The sequence below is a fragment of the Aplysia californica genome, unplaced genomic scaffold (assembly GCF_000002075.1).
Source record: "Aplysia californica isolate F4 #8 unplaced genomic scaffold, AplCal3.0 scaffold00731, whole genome shotgun sequence".
In the NCBI taxonomy this organism is placed as follows: Eukaryota; Metazoa; Mollusca; class Gastropoda; order Aplysiida; family Aplysiidae; genus Aplysia; species Aplysia californica.
Window position 1 is genome coordinate 71,726 of NW_004798001.1, and position 11,764 is coordinate 83,489.

Genomic DNA, 11,764 nt, shown 5'->3' on the forward strand with positions numbered 1-11,764 from the left:
GCAAAAAGCATCACAACAAGTGAACAAATTAAGCTACAGGGATAAATCATACATCAAATTAAAGCTCAATGCAAGCTCTACGGGGCCAAATGAAAATTGTTTACTAAAACCTCTCATAACACTCCATAATAGGGCCCTAATGCCCAAAAACCTGCCATTATTGAGTGAAAATTATAATGTCTGCCGACTGGAAAAAAATTCATATAAAATCAACACATTGTGCTACTAGGTTGCATTATATATCAAATAAAAGCTCTTTTCAGGCTCTGTACAGTGAATCAGTTTATAGAAAGAAAAAAACCTTCCAATCATTTCAGATATGGAAAATAATGTGAAAAAAGTCATCAATATTGGTTCAGAAAATTAAGATTTCTGCTCAGGGGGTTTAAAAATTGGAATTAAATCAACATACTGTTCTACCGTGGTTCATCTTGTATAATATAGATCTAGATCTAGTTCTAGATATATTTATCATTTTAGCTGAGAAAGAAACCAGTGGCTGGGGAAATACAATGTATCATCGTGTGTCCAGTAAGTGGATGGAAGAAAGAGTGTGGGGGGGGGGGGGGGGGGCATTCTCCAATTAGCCTATCAGGTGACATCGAGGTCTAACTAAGCCTAAGAATACGTAAAAAGGCTGGTTGATTCAATAATTGAATATCCACCAATCAAGAACGTAGATCTAGCCTTTTTTGTTACCGAATTAAATGCCAAACAATACAATAGATCTACGAACATTTCCATCGGTAACACTAACACCCGGTAACCCCCTTCCGAGTGTTTAGTAGTGTGTGATGACATGTTACTATAAATAGAACTCCCAGTTCAACTCTTCGCGGCTTTATTTTTTCACTTTGTCGACCAGAGATGCTTAGATTTCGATGCATTTAGAATAAATAAGATGTTCTTAGTTGAAAAGACAGCAAAAATACCACCACGAAGCGATACATTTGAATAGATCGCAATTAATTCACTATGAGGTGGGGAAAATGTAGGTCGGCGTGATTCCCACCAAACATTAACAATCCAACCATACGGCAAGTGGTGGCCGATTAGTCTTATTTTTCAAAACACGATATTCATAAGTATCCTAAAAGAAAATTATGATAATACTTACATAAATTGACGTCATAAACAAATCTATCGAATGTTTCTTTTACTGAACCATCATTATAATCGTCTGCTGGTTGGGTTAGGTCAGAGGGGGTGGAAATGGGCAATGGAACAGCTGCAATGGCAGAATGACGATCTCCCGAAAGTGGTTGCTACCCCACTTCAGAAAAAGTAATATTTCTACTTCGTGGAACGTAGTTGGCTTTTCTAAACACATAAACTTGATGGTAGAGATGTCTGGGAATATGATTCTGGCACGGATAGCCCGATTTGTGTCGAATTTCATATTTTAAAATGTTTTCTTCGTCTTTACATCGTACCACTCAAGCTTTCGGCTCGGAATAAAAACATAAACACATTCCCTGGAAATTCTCCTGAAATCCCAGATTTTTATGTTTCAAACCGCAAGAAAATTCGATGATTCACGACTGAGAAATCGAAATTTAAAACAAGTACCCCCCCCCCCCCCCCCCCCCAAATCTAAGCGCGCAAAATTGCGAGACGGCCGAGTTTTCACGTGTTAAACTTTAGTCAATTAAAAACTAAATATGCAATCATAAGTATCAGTTTCTCGTTCACCATGGAGAAGGAAAGACACAGAAAACAGTGGTATAATTTTTATTAGTGTTTACAAAAATTAAAACCAGCTAATAGTTGGATGAAGTTGTCCAAATCTGGCTCCAGCCGTAGCTGTCTGCCTTGAAAACGGCTCGCCTGCGGTACCTACTCTAACCACGTATCAGCCAAATTAGTTAAATCTCTTTTTTGTCTCAATACTTATATTTCACAACAGTAATTACCACTGGTATTTCTAAGATGTGTAAGAAGAACATCCTGTACAAAATTTTGGGTGATTGTGGTGGAAAAGGATTATGGGCTACTTTTTTCCACTTTTCTGAAAATGAATGTTAGGCATGTACGTGATGTATGAGCTTAATCATTAATGCCCATGACACATATTTATTTTTTTTATTTATGAAAGCCATTGTCACTGAAACCATTGTACCCTAAATGTTTGCTTGTAAGGGAGATTTTAATGGAAGTTGTCAATTTTGTATATTTTTAATTGATCATGAAATTGAAAAATTGAAACTATAAAATTACCCCGTCAAGTTGCACTTAACGTTGAACTGATTGAAGGAAAAACAGAACAGATTTTTTAATATCATATCATTGTGCTTGTTGTTACAAAAAATCATTTTCCTTTAGGTTGCTTGCATGTCCAGTATACTTTTAATAAGTATTTATTGATTTATTTTTTACTAGGCAAAGAAGGCACCTCAGATTTCTTGGAGTCATTCAAACAAGAACGACAGAAATTTATGACTTTGAAGAAAAAGCAAAGTAAAAAGGGTGAAGGCAGGGAAGAACAGACTCTAGCTTTGCTTGCCAAGTTTCAATCCAAACTGACGTCAGCCAAGCAACTGTCTACGGGCTATTCCGACTCCGAGGGTGAAGAAGAGAAAAAGGAGGATGACAACAGTACTCTTGATGACAGTGGGGATATTTCGTGGTGAGTTTAGTCTGGCTTTTTGTGGTGGTGATATCATGTAAAAGCCTATTCCAAACTATTAAAGTTACAAATATATACAGAGATGTAAATGTTTCAGATTTCCTTTGATTTCAGACTTTTAAACCCTTCCTGCTTTAAAAAAAACAAACCCAACCCAATAATGAAAGGAGAGAGTCCGGAAGAAATCAATAAAAGTAAAAAGTATTTTTTAAGTTTCCCTAATGTTAAATACTGGAACCAAATAGCCTTTGCATTTGTAGAAGTGACAGCTTTTTGGAACTCAAAAATAAAATCCTTCCTTTTGAATGAATTCACCTTTGTTATGTTAATGGTATGATAAGTACTGGACAAATCTCAAAATACAAAATCCATAGATTCTTTAAAAAAAGCTTTAGTTTTTTGCAAATACAGTGGAGTCCACTTATAACGAGTCCCGAAAAAACGAGAAGTCTGTTATAAAGACACTATTCTAAAACAGCGTTTTTTTCTCCTTCTTTATCTTTGTAAATAAAATACTGCTATTGCGCAATCAGACCGTCACGCGAGTCGGTTATAACGGAATATTGCTGCTGCTCTACACAGCGCACAGACCAATTAAACATATTATAAAACCTTGCCAGTTGAGAAAGATGTTGGTGATCCAGCGAAATTAAGAATGGGAGAGCCCACGCGAACCAACAATGAAGGCCGGAGCGAATGAGTGGGGAGGGAGTGGCATCAGACAAGCAGAACGCATCGCGTGATAGGCCAGCCCAGTCTAGATTGTCTAGGCATACCATGCCTCTCACTTCTCTGGTGCGAGATGGAGAGGTCACAATGCTGTGATAGATGGAGTGAATGTGTGACGTGCGCAAGCAGATGCAACGCACCACAGGGTGTGGTGGGGTGGGACGACACAGCGGGCGAATTAGCCTAGAGCCTGAGCCTCTTCTTTCTGATCGCCAACGCAAAGCTGTCAACATTGCTAGTGCTAGAGAAAGAAACCTAATTCGATTTTTGATCAAGGAAGACCTAGAGATCACGTTGAACAAATCATCATCAGGGGAAATACAAAAAGGAATAAACAGAACTCCAAACTCATAGATTAGGCCTACTTTACTATTTCCTTTGAATTTATTACTGGATCCCTTGTAACGAGAATCCTGCTATAACGGACATTTCGCACCGGTCCCCTCCCTCTCGTTATAACAGGATTCCACTGTTCTTTTATTTTTGGTCTTGTTTCTTAGTGTCTGTGCGGCTTTTGAATGAATCCAATAGGCACCTACATATTTCTCCAATGTACATACTTGAAGATATCTGATTAGCTCAATGCCTTTATTATCTTCATACCCAGACCCCCTGTCTATTTTATAATAGTAATATAACAGGTATGGAGATACGTCTGGACACAACAGTGGCTGCGTCAAATGAGCTGAATTTATTTTTTGTGCCTTTGTATGTTGCCAAATTTTGTAGACTCAAATGTTTGTGTATTTGTGTTCAGTGGAACTCAGATTCAACGAGGTCGCCGGGCCTGACCTAAAATCTCGTTGAATCTGAGTGATCATTATAGCGAACATGAGGTTTTGTGTTGATGATTACAGACATTGAGCAAGTAATGTATAAAGAGAAATAACAAATGGTGCCTGAAATGCCTGCATATTATGAGCTGTGCAAAAAAAAAGACTGATTCGTTCAAATGCACACCACCTGTGTCATCTCCATTGTTTGCCAAAAAGTTGTGTTGCTGTGTAGGGCCTAGCATACGGTAACTTTTGATTCCATAGACCAGCACACAATTCATTACGTAGATCTGGGTCAAAGACTAGTTTATCATTGTAATAGTGGTCAGTTGCCAGGGGGAAAAAAAGACTGATGTATTTGTATCTGCGACATTCCGCGCCCGGACCGCACACACTGGAGTAGACACATGCGCGTGCCAACAATGCATGTGTTGGTGTGGAAGAAGGCCGCTGATTGGTCGCATGCAATCAGCTAAGTGAATAATGGTTCACGATGCAAGTGCAATGGATGATGTCCGGGAATAGATAAAATTCATTGTGGGAGAGAAATGAGCGAAGCCACATCTGCGGGGACTGTTCACCCTGGAAGTGACCTCGTTGATTTCGAGCTTGCTGATTTAAGTGTTCGTTGAATCCGGGATATTTTTAGTAATTTTTAAAAAGAAAAAAAACACCTGGCAATTCATCTCCTTTCGTTGAATCTGAGCTCTTGTTGAAGCCGAGCTCATTGAATCTGAGTTCTACTGTATTTAATTTTACTTTTTTTTCCTCTTGTCAACAGGATGAAGCACAAGCTGCAGTTTGACGAATCAGGGAATAAAAAAGTTCTGGATGCTAATGTGACAGACAGCGATAGATATGAGATTTATGATCCCAGAAATCCTTTGACTCAGCGCAGAAGGGAGTCTAGTAAGAAGAAAAGTAAACAAAAGTAATCGGGAGTGGTTTTGTTATTTCACAACATGGAAATCACTCTGAGATCGTTGATTCGCTCATTGTGGCCAAGACTGATCTGACACCTTCTACTTCTAATGTGAAACGATGGTAATTTTATCCAGTTTTTATTTCAACCACTCTTCCCTAACAAGCTATATTTTTCCTGGATCTTTGCTGATTTGATGCTGCTTTTGGCCAATATCTGTACAGCATTCCCTGTGCGCATGTATCACTCAAAGCCTAGTTTTTAGAAAGTAAAAGTAAAAATTTGTTCCGCATCTGATCTAGACATTGGGGATTGCCTTGTTAATGAGACAACTTCCTGGGCCTTCGGCATATTGTGGTAGGGTGGCCAGTTCCTTTCCACGCCGGCTTTACTTCCCACACTCAAAGTGAGGTACCCTTTACTGCTGGGTGGGCAGGAGAAGGACAAAAAAATCTGTGTCCGAAACCCGGACTTTCCGCTTCGGAGACGCGTTTTAGAAAGATGCTCACATAATCCAAATCTTGCTATGACCAAACCAGAGTGGGGACGGAGCCTCTTGCCACGTTTTTCCTGTAAATGGTACTGATGGCCATGCCTGGGAGAGGTGATAGAAACATGCTTTGGACTTGAAAGTAACGAAAGGAAAGCCAATTCACTGATAGGTTGTTTTAATTGGTCGCTTTTAAGGACATGCGGGCTAACCCAGATTTCGGGGGTTACCAGAAATCTTGACCTTCGCCAAAAGTGGGCAATACCCTGCCTATAGGCGAAGTTTAGTTTCATTGGTGTGTATATTTTGTTTGGTTGTAGAGAAAACTCACCTTGTCTTTTAAAGAAACTGAATGAGGGGCAAAAACTTTACCTTCCATTTTCTCAATACAGCATTTTTCGGGATATCCCCCTTGTGCTTAAAAGCGACCAGTTATGGTCTGAGGATTTAGCATTACGTTTTTTTGTGTTTGGAGTATATTTGAAGTTGAAGGAAATTTCAGCTTAATTGATTTTTTTTTTAGTTCTAACTGGATGTTAAAGAAGGTCATAGTTGAGGCTGTGAGAATAAAATATGTTATGAGTTCAAATGTGATTGTTTTATAGTGTGAAGCTCTGTCTAATGAAAGCACTCTGAATTTTAGCTTCATGGTTCTTTATGTAATGGGTGGGGGTTGTTATATGTGTAAAAATAAATGATGTGTGTTCCAAAATTCCAGTAGATTGGATGAGGTCACCAATTCTATTTTGATTTGATTTCTTTAAATAATGTGAGAGACAGTGTCAGTGCATTATTATTTGCAAGACATCAAAGCTCACCAACATAGTTTCAGAATCATCAGTGTTTTACTGTACAATAGTATTAGTACAACCTTTTAATTGTCCTTATTTTCTCATTGTGAACCATTTTAGGGGTTTTTTTAAGCCAATGACAAGAGCAGTTTGTATGTGTTTTTGTCATCCCTCTCCGCAAAAGAAAAGAGATCTGGGCTGTTACCTTTAATAGATGATTGAAGTGGAGTCTGATTTATTCTCCCAGTTTTGACAGTACCTGTTAATTTATTGTCTCAAAGATGGGGATTTCCCTCACTCTCTGATTCTCTGTATCAGAACAGTGTCAAAAATAGAATGGTTCAAATTTTTTTAAGTTGAAAATTTGTGTAAGGAGATGTTTTTTGCTTCTGTACGGTATTTCTTTCATTATTGACTTACATTTTTTGTGTGAATAAAAGTATTTATAATACTGATGATATCTTTGTGTTTACATTTTTGCCTGAAAAAATAATGTACACATGGGTGGTTGGCGGGTGCTCTGGTGTGGTCTGCTCCTTGTTTCCTATCAAACATCTATCGTCCTGATCTCTCCTCCTTTTTTGTGTAACACACCTCTTTTCTTCTGCACTTATATGGTCTTATTGTGTTGTTAGTGCCGTGAAACTCTTATTAAAACATCATGTACACATTCCTAGTACTAGTACTGGTATTGATTGAGAGTAAACGTTTCTACTATGCTTGTGTTGAGGATTAACCTGCCAAATAGTTGTATTGCTATTTCGACTCTCTAGGTGCTGAAGGATTCTTTGACACTTTAATGATGTTGTGAGTGTTTCCCATTGTAAAAACAATCTCCGCTGTAAAGCATCCATGAACAGGAAATGAAAATTTTATTTTATTATTATTTTATTATTCGTTATTGGTATTAAGTCCAGAAAAACTAATGCACACCAGTTGGCCAACATTTCAACAGTCCTGGTCACAATGGAGCCTCCGATTTGCAGCTTCAGGGTATTGAAATAGTCCAATGTCCAACTAAAGAAAAACTCAACCAAAGAGAATCAATGTGTATTTGGAACTTGGGGTCTCACAAAATTCTCACTGGCCTTAACATCGACCAGCCATATTTCAAGGACCTTAAATATACAACGTAAGGTACTAATTACCCCATGTATTCCAGTAACCCCCTCCATTTGGCCCTGCCTTTCCGTATTCATTACCTCCACGCACTTGTTTCCCTTACAACTTGTCCCCGCAGAATTATGCAAATTTAGATAGCCAAATTATGCCCCCAAAAATGCAAAATTATGCAAAAATTATGCAAGTTACTGTAACACCATTTGCGACATGTTTTGCACTTTTTCAACAAGGACTTTTATGTTTTATGTATAGAAAAATTTTTAACAGAACATATCAGTATCAGTAATTTGTTGTGTGGAAAGAAAACAATACACATCAGTATCAGTCAGAAAAAAAAACAACCAAAAAAATATAATCTCTGTAACTTTCTGCTGTATGTCTAGATCTAGATAGACTACAGAGGAAAGAAAAACGTTTTAAAAAAATAATTTTAAGGACATCTGGACCTCTGATACTGCCACATCACTAAAACCAGGGACACCTGTCAAACATGAAACACCAGCAGACATGAGAACAACTTTTGATGGATTGAAAAATTGAACACATACTCAAGGAACAAAATCCCTCACCCATATAAGCATTAACTTTAGATCTTCTTCTAGCAAGGGAAATAACCAAATTATCACTTGAATTCGACCAAAGATAGTCCTAGCCTTTTCATTGTTCAATTCAGTCCTCTTGGGTGTTCTGTCTGTTCTTGCTTTTTTGGAAATGTATCGTTTACTGCGGGTCGATAGTTGAAATTCAGATGTCAGTGGTAGAAAGTTTGTCATATATATATGACTTTGCTCTCAGCACTTCAAACCTGATGTACCTTTGACACGGGCTGGAAGATTTATGGTGCCCACAGATTCTCAAACAATACTTTCACTTTCAGAACTACCTCCATCATGTTGTGGCACACCAGCTCCAAAAAAAAAGAGAGCAACTGCAACAAGTTCAGCTTCTTCTAGAGCTGCTGATATTGATAAAATGAATATATTTAAAGACAGAGATGTCTTCAAGTTCGATTCATTTTATCAAACAATGGAGCCATTGGGAATGTTGCAAAGAGTAAAGATTATTATAATACGTTTGACAATGACAATGACAATCTTTATTTATCTCGCAGGGAGAAATTTGTCTTGGTCGTTAACAATGGCAGTAGACGTTACAAAAGTTAGACTTAAAGGTGCACTCACGCAAACGCACAACAAGACAGGACATTAGGCCAAGTAAATATATGTCTCACGGGCTGGGACAACCCGCTCCGTAAAACATTCAGATCTCTCTCTCTCTCTCTCTCTCTCTCTCTCTCTCTCTCTCTCTCTCTCTCTCATTTGTAGCACTGTGTGCTCAGTAACCTCACTGCAGTTGGTACGAATGAATTTCTATATATATCTCATCTGTCTGTTCTTGCTTTTTTGGAAATGTATCGTTTACTGCAGGTCGATAGTTGAAATTCAGATGTCAGTGGTAGAAAGTTTGTCTTGTGCAGATATTCAAAGTTACTAATTAGGTCTCTACCAATTGTTCTTGATGCCTTTCTTATCAACTTGTTTAGTTTTATAATGTGCTGCCTTCCCAGATTGTTACCATAGCATGTGATACCAAAATTTATCAAAGTTTCTATTGTGGTAGTGTAGAAAATCTGAAGGATGGATGGATTCAGTTTCAGATTGAAAGACTTTAGTTTCCTCAGAAAGTACAGCCTCTGATTTACATTTTTAACGATATTGTTTACGTGGTTTTGCCATGTAAATTTGTTGTCTATTGTAAGGCCAAGATATTTGTATGAATCCGTGATTTCAGTAGTTTCTTGTTCAATTACGAGTGGTGGGATTGTTGGTTTTTCTCTTCTAAAATCAAAAATCATTTCCTTTGTTTTTGAGAGGTTCACTTTTAGAAAATTTGAGTTGCACCATTTAAAAAACCTACATATTTCTTCGAAATACTCTTTTTTCATCAAGGTTTATTAATCCAATAATAGCGGAGTCATCTGCAAACTTAATTAAGCGTGTTGTTTTATATATTATACTTCTATGATCGTTGGTATATATAGTATACAAAACTGGTGACAAAACACACCCCTGAGGACCGCCGGTGTTACAAAGAATTGTGTCAGATTTTGTGTTGTTTCGCTTCACATATTGTGGTCTACCTGTCAAAAATTCCAGGACCCATGCTGCGATATGATGACTAACTCTCAGACCCAGAAGTTATTCAATGACAATATGCGGTTGAATTGTATTAAATGCTGAGGAAAAAAATCTACAAAAAGTACCGTCGTATACGTTTCAGATGTTTCAAGGTGTTTCAAAGTTTCAGTATAGAGTCACAAAAAACAAGTACAGCATCTTCTACGTTCCTCTCTTGTTTGTATGCAAACTGGAATGGATCTAGATTTCCATGAACACAGCCTAGAATATTAGAGAGGATCAATTTTTCAAGGCACTTGAAAGCAATGGATGTAAGAGCGACTGGTCTTAAGTCATTTAATTCATATATTTTAGGCTTTTTTGGTATTGGTATTATCACCCGCACCAACGCACTAGTCTATCGCCGCTTTTCGCATTGACCCTCCGGGAACGCGGTAGGCCTCCGAGTCCAATGCCGAGGCCAGTCGTGCGGGCTGTAGGTCTGAAACTGAGAAAGCCAAGGAGCTGTAGAATTCTGTGGCTTCTTCTACCCAAGGACCTTGTAACTTCCTTGCTTCTACCCAAGACATAATAATATACCATCTACGCTATATAGGCCTATAATTTGTTCACTTTCGTCTGACCGCGTTAAAAAAAAATTGTAGCTCATTCAGGAATTTACCTAGGCCTACCCCCATGAAACTTTACATGGCACTTGTGCGGGCCAGTGACCAGTGACCAAACAAAGATATGTTTTAAAAAAAAATCTTGATCCTGTTCTAAAAAAGTTGTTCTCTTTGGGCTCTAGTAAAAACCACTCTTTGGATGCATACAAATTGTTTATTTTGAAACAGCGACACCACCCCACCTTTCAGTGTAAGCTTGTTTGTATCTCTAAGATTTCATCCTCAGGCTGTCTTGATGACTTGACGTCTCGAGTCTCGAAATTATTCACCTCGTCTCTTGAATCGCGTTTCTTTGGCGAACGTTAAAGTTAAAGTGTGGTGTTGAGGAAAATATGTCAACTTTTAAATGTTCTAGGTTTCTGTTGTCAATCCCTTACTTTAAGCTTACATCAAAGAAAACGTGTTGGAACCTTAGTTTGCAGTTTGCAGTGACATTTTATGAATGGGCTTTTAGATTTTGTTGGTCACTCCACTTTTAGACCGGCATGCAAAGACCCAGAAAGATTAAACAGAGCGTTTAAAAAAAAATTCCGTTTTAACAGCGGCTAGGCCAGACGAAAGTGAACGAGCTAGATCTAATAATACAGGCCACAGGCCTACCCAGAGACCGTAAATATATTTTGGGCCTACTCCTACTCTACTACCAAGCCAGTCATCGATCGAGTTATTCCCCGTCTCTCTGGCTCACGCCGGTAGAAAAAGACGCCACCGCTGTTTCACTGGTTGGCCGTCTCAGTCACGTGACACAATGTGACTTCAAGCATTGGTGCGGCGTCTCTGCAAGGCCAAACGCCTCGCTCGAGTATTGCCATAGCGGCTGCAGTATTAGGTACCCACAAAAGCCGCTAAAAGCATAATAACGAGTCTTCGTGTGGATCTTCTTGGCTGCATATTATGCAATAAGGCCAACTGTTTGACCGAACTGTGTCAGCAACGATTGCTTTAAATTAGTGACTAGATCTACAGTATAGGCCAATCGTTCATTATGCTGTTTTCATATTTTAGCGATCAACACGATAAATCAATTTGAGGAAAATACGAAAAATAAAAAAACAGAAAAACCAAATACGATCGGCATCAAACCTTTGTGGTCAAATTTACAAATTGGCAAAGTAGCCTAGGCCTAGATCTATATGACGAGTGCGAATTGTAAGTAGAAAATGTCTAGGCTAGTTTTTATTCTTATGGGCTAATTGCATTTATGTATACTTCATGATAACCGATGCTTAGTATAAAATAGTAATTGCCAGTAGGGTATACTAATGTCAATAATTGCAAATAAATCGAATTAGTTGTAGTATTAGTTTTTTCTTATAAGGTTAGAAAGCCTAAACATTACATTTTCGAATGCAGTACCATAAATATCGTCACTTACACATTGTGGTTGTACCAGTGTGCTATACATAAGTGAATGTGTGTGTCATACATGTGTGTGTGTGTGTCTGTGTGTGTCTCTGTGTGTGTGTGTGTCTCTGTGTGTGTGTGTGTGTGTGTGTGTGTGTGTT

General features: G+C 38.3%; 1 protein-coding gene across 2 annotated transcripts in view; it reads left to right on the top strand.

Annotated features, from left to right (window-relative positions):
• LOC101863298 (spliceosome-associated protein CWC27 homolog) overlaps positions 1-5,321 on the top strand; it is a 13,697-nt gene extending 8,376 nt beyond the window's left edge. For both annotated transcript variants that reach the window (XM_005108893.3, XM_035972529.1), the window contains exons 9-10: positions 2,380-2,626; positions 4,913-5,321. In XM_005108893.3, the coding sequence (XP_005108950.1) occupies positions 2,380-2,626; positions 4,913-5,066 (401 nt within the window). In that variant the 3' untranslated portion in view covers positions 5,067-5,321. The remainder of the gene's footprint in view (positions 1-2,379; positions 2,627-4,912) is intronic.
• Positions 5,322-11,764: the final 6,443 nt, after the last annotated feature.